The following is a 21,969-nucleotide window of genomic DNA, read 5'->3' on the forward strand; positions in this document are numbered from 1 at the left end:
ATTTAAGGTTCAAATTACTATCCTTTTCTTGCGTACACTGCATGAGGTGGCAACCTTGCTCACTTAGGGGTCAATTTGTTCGACAATTAAATCCTTTTTCCCAACAACTAGAAGTATGTAAAAGTTCCATGAAAGTTCTCAAAAGACCATAATCTTCCTTGCCCCTTGCTAGGTATCCTTTTTACTAATGAGAGGTCATTCTCATCAAGTGGTTTATATTCTCTTTAACTAAACTAGTAAGTATGCACATGCTTTGCATGTGATAATTTTTTATGATGATGATGATGGTAAATAATGTTTCCAAAATTTTTTATAATTTTATCTTTATTTATCAAACTTATTGTTTGTTTAATATGGCAAATATATGATATTAAAGATGTGCCCAAATGTCTTCTATGTTTGTTTGTTTTCATCCTTTTTAATTTTTATTATTATTTAGTTATGATATCAAGGATTTACATATTTAACCTAAAAGTTTGAATTGTCAATATGCTACCAAAGAGGAAAATAACTTTGTTTATTTTAAATTTGCATTTTATTTATATCATCAATAAAAAATAATTATTCTTTTGCACACTTATTTTTTTAATATGGTCAATTAATATAAGATTCAATGAAAAATGGGAGTTGATACACTTAAGTATGAGACTTAGGCCTCGTTCGTTTAGAAAGAGGTCATTTACCTGAGTAAGTATTTCCTAAGAAACATTTAGCCAGGTAATTGTATTTACCCATGTTCTTTTTTGTTAAATTTACCTAGGTAAATGAGACCTTTCAACTTCCCCATGTTCTTTTGCCTCATCCACTTTCCTAGGTAGGTGGTTAATTTTTCTATGTTTTGTCATTTTTACCCTTGTGTCCAAGTCCATACTTTTTCAATTATATTTTTTTATGGGCATTTTTGGCATATTATATTTTGAGCATTTACTCTCCACTTGGGAACTTTCCCGAGTGGGAGAAGGGTAACACTTTCTCAGGTAAGTGATACCCAAGGGAAAGGCATTTATTGTGGGTCCTACCTAAATCTTGAAAAATGAGATGGGAGAGTTGGTCAATGGGAATCAAAATCGCATTGACCGACTTCCCCCCTTCCAAAGTCCGTGAAACGAACGAGGCCTTAATGAGAGGGAATTGAATGAAGGGAAATGTAGCAGTTCAAATTACATTTTTTGCCCTTACAATTGAAGAGACTAAATTCAAAAATAGGGCTATTTTAGTCAAGACAAAAATAAGACTCAATGAATGTTATTGTGATTTAGTACCTTAAATGTAAGACTTAATAAGAAGGATTTGAACGAGAAGAAAAGTGGTTGTTCAATTACATTTCTATCTTTACAATGACAGATTGACCAAATTAAAAAATTGGGGTGTTTAGTCAAATAAAAAATTACACTCTCATTCACACTTTTAATAATAGTATAGATATAGATAGGGTCTTAAATTTTCTATTCATAAATGTTGTTCATTTAGTTTACTGTCTAAATTAAAGCTTTTTTTTATTAAAATATAAATGTCTCCCACGATAGCCCAATATTAAGGGATAAATTCTGTCCAAGAAAATTCCAAAAAATAAGACACATTCATACTTTTATAAATGGTATTGATCTATGGTGTGTACTATATAGGGTACTAACTCGTGGGGGCATATGAAAGCATGTTAAATTCTGTCAGCCCATTTAGAATCTCTATGATACTGGAAGGGCATGGTACCCAATAAGCTTTGACCAATCAAGGCCCCTCACCCCCATGAATGGTCACCTATGATACCAGTTGATTGGTTGTAAGCTTTGGATCTAAAATTTTAAATATACGTATCTTATAATCCTATATCCAACTTATAACTAATTAACTAACAAAGTAGATTAATTGAATAAAATAAATTAATTAACCCTAAAATAAATAACACCTTAAATAAAGTAGATTAATTGAATTTAGTTAACCTCCAAGCTCAATCCAACCTTATTTAAAAGATTAGATTACATCCAAGCATTAACATCTCAATTTTTCTGTAGTTTATAAACTGGTCCCATCTTACCTTCTTTTTGTTGATGTTCATTTTTTAGGCTTTGTCGCCCATGCTTAGCACAGCCTCGCCTCCACTATGGTAATTTAATCATTTTAGAGAATTAGAATGTGATCTCTTTGAACTATCTAACAGATTGTTAGAGAAATTTATCTTTTGTTGGATTTTAATCTCGTAAGATATTAAATCCAATGGGCTTGATTGGTCAATTACATGGGAAATTGCACCTACACACTTGATTGAAAAATTAGCTTTTCTCTTGCAAAACCTAATTTTGAACTTGTCCCACATTGGAAAATTGTAAGCTTTGTTTTCAGTATTTTAATAGGAACTGATTGACACTCCTTAGAATTAGTGGAGGAGAGTATGGGGGTTTGATACCACGTAACACGTGTGCGCACGTGTGTGCGGCGCAATGAGACGCACTTTGCTCGCACTCGCTTGGCTCGCGAAGGGTGGCTTTGGTTTTGGTGCGTTGCTGACCGTTGATCATCGTTGATGAGATCAACGGTCACGATTTGATCGGGTGTGATCAAGAGGCACAATTCAAAGTTAACAGTCATTAACTGTTAACTACTTTTTAAACAGTCACAATGTTTGAAATTGTGACTGTTCAAGGTGCCTTCTCTAAACCAGCACCTACATTTTCTTCATACCTCTTCATAAACTATTTAAGGAGAATGAATCAGACTCCAAAAAAACACATTTTCGAAATTCACTCACTCTCTCCCTCTCAGTCTGGTCTGCTACAGTCTTACAGAAGGTTTCTCCGGAGACTCTTCAACTTTGCTGGTTGTAGTTTCTCGCCCAAGGCTCTGTTGTATCTTGGGAACGGATTTGCCTGTAACCCAACAACAAACTCAGTGAAACTGAGTGGGGGCAAATAATGTTCTAAAGATAGTGTCTTCAAACGCGCCTCAGAGCTTCTCCTCCAAAGTTACGGTGACCCCATTCTTCCAGCATCCTCTATTTCACCATCTATCTAGTTTTACACTTCTACAGGGTGTATATGTAAATCAACACTATTATATTCTCTCTTTCCTTAAATTTGATCTCTTTTTATCAATGAAAAAAATATATAGATTGTTTTAATAAATGCACATTTTATATTTACTTATAAAAATGTTTGATAATTTGGTTAGTTAAACATATGCTTAGCAAGCCCCCATTCGCTAATATTTTACTATTTGATGTTGAAAAGGTTTGACTATGATACCAGAAAGACATCATATCCAAAAAACTTGTGACCAAACAAAAAGTATCATAAAGTTGTTAACTAATCAGATGGTATTTATCAAAATTCACGGATGGGCTTTAATTGATCAAAGCTCATCAGATACCCTATCTTTCCAGCATCATAGATTTTATGTTCATGAGTTTAATGAGTTCCAGTGCAACTGAAGATTCAGCTGTCACCCAATCTGTATTTCAGAAGCACTTGATTCCTTTGCCAAACACTTTTCCACCAGATGGATATGAATGAAAGCAAAAGAGAATTGTTTTACAAGTAAAATAATCAATTGAAAGGGAAAATCCCTTCCTATCTTATTATAAGAATATCTGATTGAAGTACAAAACAGAATTGCATTACAATGCAAAGAAAATGAAGCAACACTAATGGCACATTACATTTGGAAGGTCCTTACACTTTCCTTGGCTTCTCAACCCGGTTGATGGCAATGCATCTTCCCCTGTAAACTCACTTTCACTAGGTAATAGGTAACAAGGCTTCTATGCCTCTACAAGCTAAAGCAATCACTTAATCAATCATGAAGATTTAATTTCTGTGTGGGAGTTTGTCTCAAGTTTAGCTCTAAGATCTTTTCTCAAAATCTTCCCGGAGGGGGACTTGGGAACGGCATGGACGAAGTAGACCTTGTGCAGCTTTTTGTAAAACACCACCTGTTGATCAGAGAGGAAGAAAGATGCAATCAGACATCACAAGGATTTGAGGTCAGTCGTCAACCCAAAGCTCTATTGTAAAGTAGTTTGTTTTGCGGCCATGAAAATCTCTGTTTGATCTTTGATTCTAAGGCAAGTTTGTTGTCTCGTGCACATGGTGCTGTCAAGTGTCAATGGGTCGCTATCTGGTCTGATCTGGGTCATGATAGGCCCAATTCTGACCCGATATGCAGCACCAGTTCCAATTTCCAAAAGATTCACAAGTCATAGCCTACCTATTTATTAATGGGGAGTTGGTGACTATCGGGTCTGACCTTAGTTTGATAATGAACCTTCCTATTTGTTAAGTTGACACATTTAGACATCAAAATATGATAGTATTACTAGTATATCATGAGGAAAAAAAGTATTAAATAGGGAGTATCTTTATAATATACTAATATCAAACTTATAGGATTATTATCTAAAACTACCATAGCATAGTAGTATCCTTCGCTTTTTCCCTTTCTCTTAATAACATACCCTGGCTTCCGGAGACCCCTTTGTTGGAGATGAACTGTTTTTATAAATTTACTATACTACCCCTCCATTTAAGTTTGCGATGAACAAAAATTCTGCGACAATGACATTTATTATACTATCCATGAGTCTGAAATTCGGGGTTTTATCTCTTCATCCATATGGGGCTTAGGGCCTTTGGGTTGGAAGAGGATAAAAGAATATTTTCATCTTTTGTTTTTTACCCGTTTTCTTTTTCAAACAATTATTTAAAAGAGGTGAGTGTTAGTTTTGTTCTTAAAAACAATTAGTGTCATAGTAATGGTCACTAATGCTGACTTGAAGAAATGTAAGTTCTAGATAACATAAATTCTTTGACGGTTATCAAGATATTTGGAAAAATCAGGATAAGTATAAGAGAAATGGAGGAAAAATTATGAGAACTTCAGACGATAACCCTAAATATATGTAGGTCCAGGTCTTAACTCTTAATCCTTTCACAACAACAACAACCAAAAATCTATACTCGGGATGCATAATGCAAATCCAAACCCTATATAATAAGGTCTTCTGTTGGCTCTGTCCATTGACAGTCTCACAGTCCCACACGCACAGATTACTCTAACACTTGAAATCATGTCGTAAATTTGGACCAGACACAAAATTGTTTTGGTAACTGGTTCATGGGTTGAACGCTCTAACCAGTAACCACCCATTTGAGCAAGTCGGCATCGTTGGCTAGATCAAATATGAAGAACCATCATCTTTTATATGTTTTTTCTTTGTCATGGATATGATTACTGACATGAACTTTAATAAAAGGTGAAATTTCAAATAAATTAACGCATGTTTCTACTTACTTGTTTGGCTATAAATTCTTTTACAGACTCCTCAGTAAGATCAAACCCATTTGACCGGACCACAAATGCAACTGGAACTTCACCGGCGACAGCATCTTTTTGACTGATAAAAGACATGCACAGAGTTCAGAGAGATATAAAATAATGATATCGTGCAGGTTGTGTTTAGTTTATGAAATTAATTGCACTACTTACGGGACAACAGCGGCATCCGCAATGGATGGATGGCTCACGAGAAGGGCTTCAAGCTCTGCCGGTGGCACCTACATACATGACAGGTGAAGCTATAAGTTCAACATGGTCGTCGGTGTTGTTGTAATCAATATCAACGGGAGGATATAAGCAACACCAAGAAGGAACATGCCTGGAAGCCTTTATATTTGATGAGCTCCTTCACTCTATCAACAATAAAAACCTCTTCATCATCGTCCACATAGCCAATGTCACCAGTGTGGAGCCACCCATCTGCATCTATGGTAGATGCCGTGGCATCGGGGTCGTTAAGATATCCTGAAAGAATTGTGGACATATCGGAATGTCAGTTCTGTGAGACCATTCATCAAGTGAGTCGTGTGCAATTGCAAGGCAGGAATTCATTGGTTGATGGGTTAAGGGATTGAGCTCAACCTTTCATGATCTGAGGTCCACGAATGCATATCTCGCCGGGTTGGTTGTGTGGGAGTGACGCACCAGTTTCTGGGTCGACGATCTTGAGCTCTGCATTCCTGACTACTGTGCCACATGAGCCAGACTTGGTTGGGAAAGGCTGCTTTGCGAACCCCGGGCACATGGACAGCACTGGCCCGGCCTCTGTCATTCCATAACCCTGGAAAAGTAATCAAATTTGAACCATTAAATGGTATTCTACAACATTTTTTTGAAAAGCATTTTTGTTTCCACTTAGAAAATCAAAAACCTTGTTTTTTGAAAGAAAAAACAAAACATGCTTTGGTTCTTATGAGATGAGAAGGAGAACAGAGCACTCCCTTAACCATGATTTTTGAACCATTGTTGATCCAGATGGTCAGATTGTTCAGCCCAAAAAATGTCTAAATAACTGGTTCCATTTTACCCTGAACCGTTTCTTTACTAAAACATTGCCCTTAACTTTCCCACCCACCTACCAAGGGATTCCTATTAGGGGTGCTCACGGTTTGGCTAACCAAACCATGGAGCATTTTTTAGAACTAAACTGGTACTACCGGTTTTAGAAAACCGATAATCGGAATCAAATTGAGACCAGTCGGTCAACTGGTTGGCCGGTTTGGTTTATTGGTTTTTCAGTTTTTTACTTTTACAATATATATTATAAAATATTGTAAATATATAAAATATTATATTTTAAATAATAAATAATATATAATATATTATAAATATATATTTATATATAATACATATTTATTAATCAATAATGTATAAAAAATAAAATATATAATATATATATAAATATATTTAAAAAATATAGAAATATATGTATACCAGTCAATTTGAACTGAACCGATACCTTTAAGAACAGGTTCGATTTGGTCAATTTTTCGGTCAATTGGTTTTTCCATTTTTTTTTTTTTATCTCACCCCTAGTTCCTATCCTATCTATGTAATTGAGCTGGGCTTTGGTGTTAGGTGGGTATGGGGTCAAACTAAAAATTTAAGTGTTATTAGGGTTGATAATAATCAATAATTGATATGATTCTAAAGACTGAAGCAGTTACATTGTTATCTTTTTTCCCCAATAACACCTCCCCATTGACAGCTTTTTCCCAAGTGCTCTTTCTAACAAAACTCATTTGTAAATCTAGCCAGCCACCTAAAGCCTTGTTCAGGAATCAACCCGGATCATTGAATTGACCGTAGCTAAATCAATGGTTGCTACAGAATTAGTTTAAGGGTTCGACTATTCCCTTTCAGATGATTTACCATCTCATTTTGGGTATTATTTGTATCTCTTATTTTTATGATATATTTTCCCCTTTGATTCGTACTTCGAATCCAAATCAGAATCAAAAGGTTCATGTGATTTTTAGGGGTCCATTTGATTCCTACTTGCAATCAGAATCAAAATTTGTCAAAATAGGAATCGCAATGGCTGGGCTTAGCACTTGTTGGATAAGGGCTATAGCTCAAGTCTGGGCAGGCACCTGGATTGAAGGGGAGTTATGGATTGGGGGATGGGCTACCCCCGTTGTGTAGCCCTTAACAATATATCAAAAAGAAAATTTCAACCTATGAGACCGTTGGATTGGGACATTTGACATCCAATGTTGATGGGATATCTTGAGGATTTCAAAGAACAGCTTTTTTTATACCCTAGAATAAAAACATAAAATGAAGAGTTCGAATATGGTACCCATAAGACTTCATAATATATTATTAATTTAAGGGAAAGTTTTCAATTAGTACTTTGTAGTTTGGGCCTAGAGTCATTTTGGTTGCTGAATTTTAAAATGTGATAATTCAATACCCGAACTTCTAAAATGTGTCAATCCAATACCTGTCATTAACCAGCCGTTAAGTGGCATGTAAAAAGACACAAATGCCCTTTGGGTGTTATCTAATTTTTTTTATCAACCATCCAAATGCCCTTCTCAAAACTATTGTTCATTATCTTCTTCCTCAATAGTTCTATCTCTAGTGTTGCTTTCCCCAACAAGCAACCCATGAGGGTGTACAACAGCCTATGGAATGTAGACAATTGGGCAATGAGAGGTGGGCTTGTGAAAACTGATTGGTCGCAAGCACCCTTCATCTCTCTCTCTCTCTCTCTCTCTCTCTCTCTCTCAAGCTCTTTCTTCTAGATTTGATTTGGGTCATGAAGCAGTGGTTCAGTCTCAAATGTAGAAGACAGTGAAGAGTGTTTTTAAGGGTAGTTTTGATATTTTAAAAAATTTAAGTCGCACATGTCATCATGTGATATAAGGGGCTGTTTGGCATCGTTGTTGTTTCCTGGAGCAATGGTGTCACATTAGCACCACATCGGAAAAAACGGTGCTCCAGTAAATGAGTATTTGTTTGGAACTATTTTTTCATAAAAAGCGGTGCTCCAAGCTATGCCTTGAAAATCGGGAAGCCATGGCTTGGAGCAATGCCAAATTTGGCGTTTTGTGGAGCTGCAGCTCATGGCTGCCAACAAGGCAATGATGTAGCACTGGATAATGGGTACAAGTGCTGAAAACGTTTGTTGGAGCAATGGTACCAAACAAAAAAAAATTGTTATTGCTCGAGGAAATATCCTACCTGACAACAATGATTTCAAACAAAAATAAAGGCACTGTTATGGTGCTCCAAGCCACACATCAGTACAACTACAACTGAAGTATCAATGCCAAACATATACTAAGTAACTAATATACTATTATTCTTGACACGTTTTGAAAGTTGGATTATTGATTTATTGCTTTTTTAAAGTTAAAGGACCAAAGTAACACTAGTTCCAAAATAAAGGGAATTTTCCCAATAATTATTTGTAGTTTACCACGAGTTTTTAATTGTTCAAGGCACTTCCCGTTTCATGCGAGCATAGTTTTTGGGAGAATGGCTGTTCAGTCCAATTCAGAATTCTTAGCATCACTGGGCTGTAATTTCATAATTCTGCCGTGTGCTGTGAGTTGGGTATTTATTATTAATATGGAGTCAGGAGTCAGGACATGCAGGCATAGTTGCAGCTTGCAGGCCGAGGGAAGGGCGGAAGGCCGATAACTTGCCACGTTTGCATTCTCACGTCAGTTATCAGCAATGGTTAACTGAAGTGGCTGAATTAAATGGCGTATTGTATTGTCTCTGCTGATAAGTTATTACTTTTGAGCTCCTCAAGAGTCAAAAGTCGTAACTTATATTGAACTTGGGTTTATTAGAATTTTTATATTATTTTATATATTAAAAACAAAATAATAAGTCATTCAGTTCAGCCAATTCAGCCGTTATCAAACGTTTTATTTCTACAGTTCCATCTTATTAGTTGATGTATGCCGAGGGACCCAGTTGATCGTGGGTCCCATTTCTGTATGGACACGACATACGAGGCTAATAAGGGATTTAGACTGTTTGATGGGTCCTAGACCCGAGACCCGATCCAAAGCTTCTGCATGGTAAACTAAAATAGTAAATAAACAAAATCGTTCTTTTTTATTGAAGAGAGTAAATTTTCTTACCTGGCCGAAGACAGCTTGGGGGACTTTGCTATGAAGAGCTTCCTCCAGTTCCTTGCCCAGTGGAGCGGCACCCGACAATATGATCCGAATCGAGCTGAGGTCGAAGTTCTCGACCATCTGATTCTTCGCTAATGCCAGAACCAACGGCGGAACGACCGCGGCAACTGAAACCCGGTACCTCTGGATCAAATCCAGCAGTGCTCCGATCTCAAATTTTTGCATCAGCAGAACTCCAGTCCCGGCTCTCAGAGAACAGAGCAGAACAGAGTTCAGTGAGAAAATATGAAACAGAGGAAGAACACAGAGAAAAACATCTTCTGTCTTCAAATGCAAGTTAGGATTCTCTCCATCAACTTGCTGAGCCACGCTTGAGATCAAGCTCTTATGGGTCAAGATAACGCCTTTCGGCAAGCCGGTCGTCCCTGAAGAAAACGGAAGAGCAACTGGGTCATCCGGATCAATTGATACTGATGGCAGCTCTCTTTCGTCGGACTCGGAGAGAACAGAAAAATGGATGCAATTCTCCGGTGGGTCATCCACGGTGACCACTGTGAGGCCTTCTCCAATTTTCGGGAAATTCTCGGAATCTCTCAGCTTGTCGACGTATTGGGATTGAGTAATGATGAGCTTGGCACCGGAGGTGGAGAACTGCTTGAAAATCTCTGCTGGTGTGTAGAAAGGATTTGCAGTTGTGGTTATGGCGCCAAGCATCGAAGCACCCATGAAGGAGAAGACAAATTCAGGCGAGTTCTGAAGGAGAACCATGATCACGTCGCCTTTCTTGATGCCAAGATTCGATAGGCCAACAGCCGTTTTCTGACAGATGAGATGGGTTTCTGCAAACGTATATATTCTGCCATTCGAACCGGTGATCAAACATGGTCGGTCTGGGAATTCCGAGAGCTTCTCGAAACAGTATCTGTGGAGCGGTAGGTGGTTAGAGATGGGAATGTCTGGGAGTTTAGACCGAAATATGAACGTTTCTGGTGCTGGGTTCTCCGTAGGGGGGATCTGGGGAGTGATTTGTGGTGGCTCGGGAGTGACTTGTGGTGCTTCAGGAGTGATTTGTGGTGGTTGGGTTTCAGGAGTAGCAACAGAAATCATCTTCGCTGTTCTGTCTGTTCTTATTCTTTCAGAGAAAAGTGAAAACAGAGGTGTGAGAACTGAAGTTCAAATTGAAACTGGAATAAGTCGAGAACCCAGAATTCCAGAGATTAAACTTCAAATGCGACGAAAAGACCGGAAAATCAATTGAATCAGGAACTGTAGAAATGGAAGCCCAATAACACAAAAAGAATACTTGAAACTACTGAGGATGAAAGGAGAACTTTATCTGTAGGAAGCTGAGAATAAGTTTTATCCTGCTTATTGGGTTTCAGGGTTTCAGGGATTAGTGTGGAGGATGGATTGAAAAATTGAAGCCTTCAAATGGAGGAAACAGAGGCGAAGAATTAGAGTGAAAAAGAAGGGCTGGAAAAAGAGGAGAGAGGGGCGGTTGTCATAAATACAAGGAAGAAGAGAGAGTTAGGTGGAGAGTTTGGGGCCGGTCAGGAGGGTAGCTTTAGAACATGAGGCGTTGGAAGCAGCACGCTCATCTCACCTTCAAGAGAACCTGGCGGAACACTCTCTTAAGTCCTACCTACCTAACCTCCACCCTCCCTCCCTCTCTCTCTCTCTCTCTCTCTCTCTCGTTTTGTGTTTCTTAAATGGTTAAATTTGCCGCTTTGTAACGTGCATGGGCTTCTATTGTTTTCACACGTATGCCACTTTTCTTTCCATAAAATGACAATGGTATCCTTTCTTATTTCAATTTAAGGCCTGGTTCATAGGAATAGGGGTATGGAATGAAATTGAAATGATTCATTCTCATTCTAATTGTTTGACTGGGCAGAATCAGAATTCATTCCCTCATCCTTCCTTGAGAATGAGATTTCATTTTAGCTGATTTCTAATTCCCGTTTAAACTAAATAGGCTCCGGGAATAAATCATTCTGCTTTTGCTTCCAAAACATTTTGATTTTAATTCCAAACACAAACCAAATGAACCCTTAGACTTGTGGATGGAGGCATGAGTATGAATAACTACATTGAGAGTAGATTCCTTCCGGTCTGATAACTACCAAGAAAAATTAACCTTTTTTTTAATCCTCAGCGGACTGAATAGTGGATGAATATGAACATAAAATAATGAACCTACCTTACGAAAAAGAAAAAAAATATCCAAATTAAAGCAATGAATTGTATTGTCTATATAATATCTTCCAAGTGCTCTAATAATTCACCGTCTAATCTGGATATGCTAATACCCAATATGAATACTATTGATTAAATGTGTTAAGAATGGACCGGTTGGTGAACCAAAGCACAAGAGACCATAGCCGTAAATCAAAATCATCACCCCCGGTAAGGTGCCAATCGGTTGGTTGGTAAGGTTTCCTGGTTGTTGTAATAGGGGGGGTGGGTGGGTGGGTTATGAGTTTGGGGGATGACCTCTCTGTGTAGCCAAAAAAAAAAAAAAACACTCCCCATCAAAGACAACATACAAGAATGGAAGAGGTTCCCAATATGCAGCTGTAGTATCTTGTGGGTATAACATCTGAATGTGAAAAAAAAACACCATGGGTTGTTTGGGGTTTTCAGACAAGTAGCATTCTATTTTTTCAAGAAAGAGCATCTTAGAAATGCATGCTCTCACTCTTAAATAAAAGTATTCTTTTTCATACCAAAGTTTTAAAAACTGATCTGGAGACTGAACCGCTTTTGCCTCTAGGTCATGGATTACCAATTCAACCATATGGGTCAAATAAGTCAGATCCTACCACATCAGCAAATTGTGTATGTGTGTATATATGCATTAATTTATATTTAAATTATATTTTTTTATTTTAGTATTTAATCTCTTATTTGTAGAAAATATGTTATATAGTCAAGCAAGCACCTTAGGATGCATAGATCTCAAAGAGTTACTTAAAATAAGAAAAAAGATCATCCCAATCAAGCATCCGAGTACAAAGTTATAGCCTCCAGAATTTGTATATACATTTAGTCTGCAACTTGTGAGCCAATGACCGAGTCGTCCGGGTCAATGTGGTTTAGCCACCAGGGTCGAATGGGTTTTGATCAAATTTTGGGTTTTATGGAAATTGTACCCATAACCATGGCTAAGTGACAATTCGAACAAGTCGTTGGCTTGGATCTACAGTGGATTGAAAACACTATTTTTATATATGTGTCTACCCATTCTTTAAAAAAAGCATGAACTTTCAAAGTTGAAATGGTAGTTACCTTCACTTTCAAAAAGGTTATTGGTAATTATCTCCACTAAAAAGAAAAAAAAAACATTTCAAATGATAGAAGATCCATAAAGTGATGAGTTATTGTTTAGAAATAAAACACGATTTTAATCTCTTAAATTAAATAAGAAATCTATATATCAATTAAAAAATAAAAAATAACCTAACTTTACATCATAAATAGTAGGTGTAAATCATAATTTATTAAAATATTGGTTTGTACTTAATACAATACGGTTTACTGGTGAAGCTTTAAAACAACCTAGAATCCGTTTGGTTTGCAATTGAAATCAGAATCAAATCCCTTAGGCTGCATTTGGAAACGATGCAAATGGAGTATAAATCCTGATTCAGAGTAAATTTGCACTCTGCTTCACTTTTTCCTTTGTTTGGCAACATTACATTTATGCATTAACAAATGACAAAACACATTTTCCAATGCATATTTACATTGATAATAAGATGTAAAAGTACTAAATTTGCATTAAGTGGGTTTTTGATAAAAAAAAAGGCATATGCTTTATTGGAATTGGTGTTTGCATCCATTACGGCTAAAAGTCTGTTTGGTAAGAAGGTAAATTTGTTAGTGCAAAACTAACCCAATTTTGCAATTTATATGGACCATTTTTCACTCTACATATTTGCATTGTTTCCAAACATAGCCTTAGAATTGGAATCGGAGTGGTTTATTCCCATACTCTGTTTGGTTCAAATAGGAATCAGAATTGAAATTAGAATAAGTAGGAATGGGATTTCACTCCCAAAGGAGGGAAAGGAATGGCCATTCCCTCAAATTGGGGAATACCATTCCAGCAGGAATGGGATGAGATTCTAATTCCACCAACCAAACAGTTGAATTCGAATGACCCATTTCAATTCTGATTCCAAACCCCTATTCCCATGAACCAAATGGGCCCGTTTTTTTCCCAAACAACCAACCAGAGGCATCACCAAAAGACGGGTGCCGGAAAGACATGAAAAGCCCATTTTGGGCTGATTTTGGAAAGCTCCAAATAAAACTTCCCGTATCTTCTACATTTTAATCTCGTACAGAAAGACCCGAAACAACACATGGAAAGATGGATTCCGCCTATTTGACATCTCGTTATGGTAATGATGCTGGTTGCTGAGTGGTCCATCTCTCAACAACGAGTCAACCATCACTTCTTCTCATGTGCTACCAATTAAATACAGGCACACCAACTCCTTACGAAAATTCAAAATATCAGCATATGTGCTTTTTATAGGCTCATTTCTTTGAACTTATCTTATATGCAATTTATTTACTTAATTGATGATTTACCATAAATTTCTTTGAACACCCCCTTTTATTTACTTAATTGATTTATCATAAAGTACTTTTATAAAAGTGCTATCGTAAAAATGCTTTTCATAAAAATACTCTTATAAAAATAATTTATTAGAAATGCTTTCAAAAGGTATATTTTAAAATTTTGAAAGAAAATAAAGGACAAAATAGTCACAAATGCTTATTTAAGTGCTTATTAGAAAAAAAGACTACCAAATGAAATAAGTGCTTATTTTAAAAAATAAACACTCAAAAAAGTTAGGTCTCAAATGCAAATAAGTGCTTATTCAAATAAGCACTTGTTTTTAAACACTTATTTCTAACTAAAGCGCTCTCAAACATGGCCTAACTTCAACTAGAAAAATGCATGTGTGAGATTCATCATTAATTTGTAATTGAAACGTTGAATTTGATGTTTTAAAAAGGAGAAAATCTATGTTGTGGGAAAAACATGATAATACCACCTGATTGATTACCTCTTTTTTGATACCGATTGATTGGATACAAATTTTTCTGATATCATAATAGAATCAGTTAAATAGAAACTACAATGTGTATTAATCTGCCCAAAAGTAGAAAAAAAATTCTATCACAAATTTGTATTGATGAAACACCAAAAAATTTTCAGTTAGAAGCAACAATGGTACCAATCACAACCTTTAGTCACACGAGTCAAAACTGATATACCAAAAGAACCATGCTAAATTTAATTTTCATGTGGCAAAATAAAGCGCCTTTTTCTCTACCCATTTACTTCAACCTTCAGTCGATTGTATTACTACCGGTCAAGATTTCGGGTTTGGTTTTAGTAAAATTCGGTGGACAGTTAAAAATTGTTGACTTGGTCAAAAACTGTCCAACCTAGATAGTTGGATCATTGACTTGTTCGGGAGGCTATAACTTTGCACTCTGATGTTCGATTACGGTAATATTTTTTTTATTTTGGGTAACTTTTCAAAATCTATGCATCCCAAAGAGACAGGCGCCTTGCCCCACTATTTTCGCAAAAAAAAAAAAACTTTTTGGCCTCAAATTGCAATTTTTAATATTTTTTACAAATAAAAAATTTAAAACAGAATTAAAATATAAAATAAATATATAATATATATAGAACACAATTATATATTATTTATTGATAAAATACACACACACATATATAATATATATATATATATAATATAAATTTACATATTACTGACAAGATACAGTCTAACCCATTCGATTTAGACAGTCAAACCGGTAACCCACGGCCCAGAGGCAAAAATAGTTGGGCCTCTGGATCGGTTTTAAAACATTAACTTTAACTACATGTATACACACTTAAAACTTCAACGATTTCTCTTAAAAATGAAAATATTCAATGGGGACATGGTTAAGGTCGTGTTTGGCAAGTCTTTCCATGCGGGCTTCGGGCTGTTTAGAAGCCTAGAAGCCTGAATTCTGGACTTTTCCTGTTTGGCAATGGAAATATCTATTGGAAAAAAGCTCCAACCCACAACAGTAGCCCAAATTTAGACTTTTTTAAGAAGCTTCAAATGAAGCCTTTACATTGCAGCAAAAAAAAAAAAATGAACCTTTTACAATCTTTTAGCACCCCATCTTCTTCAAACAGGTGGTACAATGCACACGCTTCGGAGAAAATAGGTTACGTTTTCACAAAAAAAAAAAAAAAACTATTTGAATGTGTAAGTGGGACTTACCAATGGTATGTGGAGCCCACCTTGGAAAATGTATATGAGGCCCACATTAGGTATTATGTGGGGCCCACCTTGAAAAATATATGTGGGCCCCACATACATGTCCACACATGCATGTCCACCAATGGTATGTGGGGCCCATCTTGTAAAATGCATGTAGGCCCACATACATGTTCACACATGGACTCTACATACATGTCCACCAATGGTATGTGGGGCCCACCTTGTAAAATGCATGTAGGCCCACATACATATTCACACATGGACTCCACATACATGTCCACCAATGGTATGTGGTTTCCACTTTGAAAAATGTATGTGGACCCCACACACATGTCCACCAATGGTATGTTGGGCCCACCTTATAAAATGTAGATGGGCCCCACATACATGTCCAACAATGGTATGTGGGTCCCACCTTGAAAAATGTATGTGAGTCCTACATATATGTCCACACATGGACCCCACATTCATGTCCAATGATACGTCGGGCCCACCTTGTAAAATGTATGTGGGCCCCACATACATGTCCACACATGGACTCCATATTCATGCCCACCAGTAGTATGTCGGGCCCACCTTGTAAAAAGCATGTAGGCCCCACATACATGTCCACCAATGGTATGTGGGGCCCACCTTGTAAAATGTATGTGGGTCACATGTGTTAAATGAAAGGTTTGTTGGTCCGCAAACAAGACATTCATATATACATAATGCACATATTTTCATCACATTATTAAATGATTTTTCATAGATCTATGAAAAATATTTCAATCCAACAATATTTGGTCCTCCAAAATCTATTTGCAAAAGCTCACCCTATTTTTTAACTATCAGATCTTATAACAGACTTTTGGAAAAGATTTGCCAAACAGACACTTAAAAGAAAGAGTGCTAGTAGGAAAACGTTTTTGGGTGATTGACTAACAGAGAAATGCTTGATTCTGTGATTCATGGTGCGTTTGTCAATTTCCTTCATTTTATTTAGGAGTGCCATCGTATTTGATTGCTTGTTTGGGTTGTTGGTTCATCAACCTTTCACGTGGCTGAAAGGCAGCAACGAATGTATAGATGGAGACAGTCCAAGTAAAACAAAATCGGGAAAGTACCAAACAATCAAAACAAATAAATTAATAAATAATAAAAGCAAGGGGAAAAGTTTGCAGTGCGAAATCACACAGTTTGAAAAAAATAATCAAATCAAGTAAATGATGTATCAAATTAAAACGAAGATGTGGGCCATCAAAGTGGGTTTTTTGGTAAAGAGATCAATGCATCAATCTAAACTATCAACCATCCGAAATTATGTCCCAAGAGTCAATTAATATAGGCCATCCAGTAATTTACCAAATTAGTACATGAATCATATGGTCAATTAATCAATCTTGACCTTGAATCATGTGGTCAATTAATCTAATTAATCAAACATATGGTCAATTAATCATATGGTTGGAAGGAATAGAGGTCTGGAATCAGATAGATCATTCTGATTCCAACTGTTGAGGTGAGTGGAATCTAAATTTCGTTATTCTTATTCTTGGTGAAATGGTATTTTTCAATTAAGGGAATCGTCATTTCCTCCCCCTTCTCTTAAGAATAAAATTTTATTTCAGATGATTCTAATTTCTATTCTGATTATTGTCTTAACCAAACATTCTATGGAAATAGACTATTCCATTCCAATTCCAATACAATTCAAAGGGCTTTCTAAAAATGACCCTTAGATGTTGAAGGCACCAAGTTTCTAAAAATACAATTCAAAGGGCTTTCTAAGCTTGGCCAATCTAGCCATTCAAACTGCAAATGATTTCTTAAAACTTCAATTAATCTAATCCGTCCAAACGAGGTACCCAGGGATGTAACCATTAAAGTGGTCTCCTGAGATCAGTGATGTAATTTCTATAATTCAATTTATTTATCAAAAATTTTTAACTAATTTAGAGGGTGTTTGGTTTGTTTAAATTTATTGAGTAAATGTTTTGTATTTGTGTAGCTGTAAAACCAAGAAAAGCAATTAATAAGAGCGTTTATGACACATAGGCATCATTGGACACTACATCAGCAAAGTGCCCATAAACACCTATCCATTTCAGGAAGCTTCCTGATGTTTACATTCGGATGCAATTAATGAGGCCTTTACTGACAGAGCGCCTATACATAGCACCGTTTATGAAAACAAAACCAAACACATATAATCTGTGCAAACGATGTACTAAATCAACCTCCAAAAATCTAAAGCAAATCTATTCCATTCAACCAATTTACTGGATTTCAATTAATCTTCATCCATTCAAGTACAACACCAAAATTAAGGAACCCAAGTCAAGGTCAAGTAAGGTGATATCCCAAAGAAACCTGGGATCTCTAGACCATCAAAATAGCCTATCAAGATAGTCAATCAATCACAGCCATCCAAAAATGATGTACCATTACTCCAACAAATCCAGCCCATCTAAATAAGGTACCAAATCAACGCCATTCTTAATATCAGTGAATCGATTTCAACATCTTGAGGAATATACCGAGATTTCTAATTGATCCAAGGCCATGCAATTACGGTCCCATTTCCTACTAATCACATTCTGCTGCCCTTCCTATTAACTTAATGACACAGTGGCAGTTGTCTTATATTCGTGTGACCGCTTATTACGTGCAGTAATTTCCACGTGAGAAGAAAACACAGCGGCCGTGATCAAAGCTCATTTCCCTCCGAAGTCCCTCCCTTCTCTCATTCCCTCTATCATTTTCTCTCTCTCCCTCTTCCCTTCAGTTCTTCCTTTTTCTTTCTCTTTAACTATTGTTCATCATCTTCTCGACGAGAACAAAGAATTCACAGCAATGGTATTTGATGAAGGAAGATTTGGCCCGACCTTGCAAATCACGGCACGTGGCAAAAAAGTAAGTAGCTCGGCACTTAAAACAGCGTACCGAGGGTACAAACGCCAAAGGGAAGGGACCAGCAGGTCCGAACTCCCTAGCAAGGGGCCCGAATTCCCTGCTTAGAGCTCGAACTCCCTACAAGGAACCCGAACTCCCTGCAAGGTGCCCGAACTCCCTACTTAGTGATCGAACTCCCTACAGGGTGCCCGAACTCCCTACTTAGTGATCGAACTCCTTACTTAGTGGTCGAACCCCCTGCGAGGAGCCCGAACTCTCCCTTTGACCCTGTCACACAAAGCAGAGACCCGAATTGGCCCGTCTTATGACAGTTCGGGGCCCCCCCTTGTCCGAATTCAAGACTTCGCCTCACGCACCGCTCCAGGCACTTCGCTTCCGGAGCATTGAACTGGACGAGCCACGCCGTACCTGACACCGAAGGAGTCCGTATCCAGGGGTGGCGCACCTGACTGACTTGGGATCTGACGCTTGACGGCCGCATTTCAAACGGCCACCTGCCACCGTCACCTGTCACCACTGCCTCCAGTTACAGAGACGGCTCCGACAAAAGGAGCAGTGACGGTTTTGCCCCAGTAGAGGCGATGACGCCCGAACTGGCAGAAGCACGGAAATACTCATTCCCGACCTGACAGGAGTCTAGGAGTGAGTGTGCGAGGTGGTTATAAAAGGCTCTCCACCCCCAAAGAGGAGGTATGCAAAACTTTGCGCTATCTGGTTTATCTTGCCTTTGAAAGATTCTGACTTAAGCTTCAGAGCCTTTACACCGGGTTCTCCCCAGAGCTTCCTCGTCTCCTCCGTTTCAGGTTCTCTACTACTCGGTTCAGAGGCAAGATCGCTGACAGCTAAGACCGGCCGGATTGCGCATCATCAATTGGCGCCGTATGTGGGAACGCTTCAAAAAGCCTCCCTCCAAACTCTCATACCCCCTCTTCTTTCTTCTTCAAAAACCCAACACTAATGACCTCTTCCAGCAACGCCGGACGTGGCGCGGAGACAAACACCACCGAGGAACAACTTCAAGTTCCCGTGGTGTGCGTTGGACAATTCACCATCCCCCTTTCGGTGGATGGAATCCCCAGTTTGAATACGCCACAAGCAGTGGCGCCCGTAAACCTTCCTGCCACAAGCATCCCTTTTCCTCCCCCCATTGAGACAACCTTTACTGAACCGACTGTCGTCCCCCTGACAACCAGCCAAAATCGGTTGGACGACCTGATGCAGTGCATGCGGGCAATGCAAGCCCAAATGCAACAGTTCCAGCAACACCAGCTTCACCAGCACCAAGTGCTGCACAACATCTCCCAGTATCACTATCAACAGCAATTCCCCCAACTGCCACTGAACCAACCACTACTTCCACCTCGCCACCCTGCTCCGAGGCCGGCCAAGGCCTCCCCGCAGGATGGACGCCCCCACCAAGGAAAGGCCTCCAAGCCCCAAAACCCCCCTAATAGACAGGCCTCGTCCCCAGGCCAAAGAGAGAAAAAAATCATCCCCGCCTCACAGCTCGCAGGCGGGTCGGGAACTTCACTCGCGAGATCGGCACCTCGGCGCTCCAAGCCCAAGTTCCCACTCACGGAAAACCGATTCGGTGCACTGGCAGCAACAGACGACCAGCATTCCGGGCCCATCGAGCTCGGCCACACAGAGGCCAGCAGCGCTAGTACAAGGCCCACCCAACAGCGAAGGCGCTGGCGAAGTCGCCGAACCGCCACCCGTGTCCTGTCAGAGCTCAGAGGCAAAGAAGAGACGAGCTCGGACGAGGTAGGAGTTGCCCCGATTCTCTCAGTTCCCTCCCCCCTCGCATCAGAACTCCTGGCAGTCCCCTTGCCCAGAGATTTCAAGCTCCCACCTCTGGACAAGTATGACGGGTCCTTCGACCCCAACGACCACGTTGACGCTTTCCAGTCCCAAATGCACCTCGCCAGGGCCAGCGAATCATGCATGTGCGTGGCCTTCACCACCACCCTCAGGGGGGTAGCCCGCACTTGGTATAGGAACCTGGCCCCCGGGTCGATAAAGTGCTGGGCTCAGTTCGTGCAGGTCTTCACCGCACACTTTGTCACCAGCAAACGGTGCCCCAGAGCAGAGGAAAGCATCTTCGGAGTAGTCCAGCGAGAAGGAGAATCCATACGGGGCTACATCAAGCGATTCAACGAAGCATGCTTGCAGATACCGCGGTTAGACTCCGCGGTGCAGCTCGCGGCGGCAAAAAGAGGGGTAACGCACAAAGAATTCAAATGGCACATGGTAGCTAACCAGCCCGCAACCATGGCCGAATTCCTCAAGCTCGCGGGCAAGTTCATGAGGACAGAGGAAGAAATCAACCAACGAACCGAGGGCGGGAGCGAGAAAAGAAAGAGGGAAGGCGAGCCCTCTAACCCAGTCGACCGGAAAAACCCGGCCCGAGAGCCGAAGCCGAACCAGTCGTTCCGAGCTCCCCAAGCAGTTCGGACGGATTACACGCCACTGAACACGAGGCGGACTGAGATCTTAATGACGATCAAGGATGCCCTATACGTGAAGTGGCCACCTCGCCTAAAGGGAAATCCGAACGAAAGAAATAAGAATTTGTATTGTAGTTTCCATAGAGACCATGGTCATAGCACCGAGCAGTGTAATAATCTCCGGGACGAGATAGAAGGGCTCATCCGTCGCGGATACTTGAGAAACTTTGTACAGCACAACAATAATAACAAAAGGCAGGTCGGCAAGGGGAGCACGAAAAGGATGCCCCCGAATCTAGCAGCAGACCTGCCGAACCGTTGCAGCGACAACCTCCGGAAGAGAGGCTGGTTCAGGGAACCATCCATGTAATTGTGGGAGGTTCGGTGGTAGCAGGGTGTACCTCGGCAGCAGCCCAGACTTCAGTTCGCGAAGCGGCCCGCGAGGAACGGAACCCCCCAAAGAGACCAAAGACTGAAGAACCAATCTTCTTCAAGGAGGACAACGCGCGAGGGGTCCGCTACCCCCACGATGACGCGCTTGTCATTAAACTAAGGATCAGCGACTTCGAGGTCAGGCGCGTACTCGTGGATTCGGGCAGCTCGACGGACATCCTCTTTAAATCAGTGTTTGACCAGGTACAATTACAAAGGAGCGAACTAAAGCCCGCGAACACTCCCCCGGTGGGTTTCAGCGGAGAGGAAGTCAGGCCCCTCGGAAAAATAACAGTACCTGTGGAAGTCGGCACATGGCCTTGTGTGGTCAAACTCAACCATGATTTCTTGGTGGTCGCGACCCCCTCCCCATACAATGCCATAATAGGGCGGCCGATCACGCATATCCTACAGGCGGTGGTCTCCACCTACTATTTGGCCATGAAGTTCCCTATGGACTTC

At 39.5% G+C, this 21,969-nt stretch overlaps 1 protein-coding gene across 1 annotated transcript; it reads right to left on the reverse strand.

The window, feature by feature from the left end:
- Positions 1–3,522: 3,522 nt before the first annotated feature.
- LOC104611494 (4-coumarate--CoA ligase 2-like) lies at positions 3,523–10,906 on the reverse strand. Its single transcript, XM_088900727.1, has 6 exons — positions 9,432–10,906; positions 5,911–6,109; positions 5,648–5,793; positions 5,479–5,546; positions 5,284–5,386; positions 3,523–3,925 (listed from the first exon to the last, which is right to left on the reverse strand). Exons 1-6 carry the CDS (start codon positions 10,533–10,535, stop codon positions 3,791–3,793), a joined length of 1,755 nt encoding a protein of 584 aa, XP_088756853.1. The 5' UTR covers positions 10,536–10,906; the 3' UTR covers positions 3,523–3,790.
- Positions 10,907–21,969: the final 11,063 nt, after the last annotated feature.

Source organism: Nelumbo nucifera, chromosome 3 (assembly GCF_055504915.1).
Source record: "Nelumbo nucifera cultivar China Antique chromosome 3, China Antique-T2T, whole genome shotgun sequence".
In the NCBI taxonomy this organism is placed as follows: Eukaryota; Viridiplantae; Streptophyta; class Magnoliopsida; order Proteales; family Nelumbonaceae; genus Nelumbo; species Nelumbo nucifera.

Coding starts and splice junctions, on each gene's coding strand:
- LOC104611494 (XM_088900727.1), bottom strand. CDS start 10,535: ATGATTTCTGTTGCTACTCCTGAAACCCAACCACCACAAATCACTCCT. Junction 5,794..5,910: donor TGGACCTCAGATCATGAAAG/GTTGAGCTCAAT, acceptor CAATTCTTTCAG/GATATCTTAACGACCCCGAT. Junction 5,387..5,478: donor GCGGATGCCGCTGTTGTCCC/GTAAGTAGTGCA, acceptor GTCTTTTATCAG/TCAAAAAGATGCTGTCGCCG.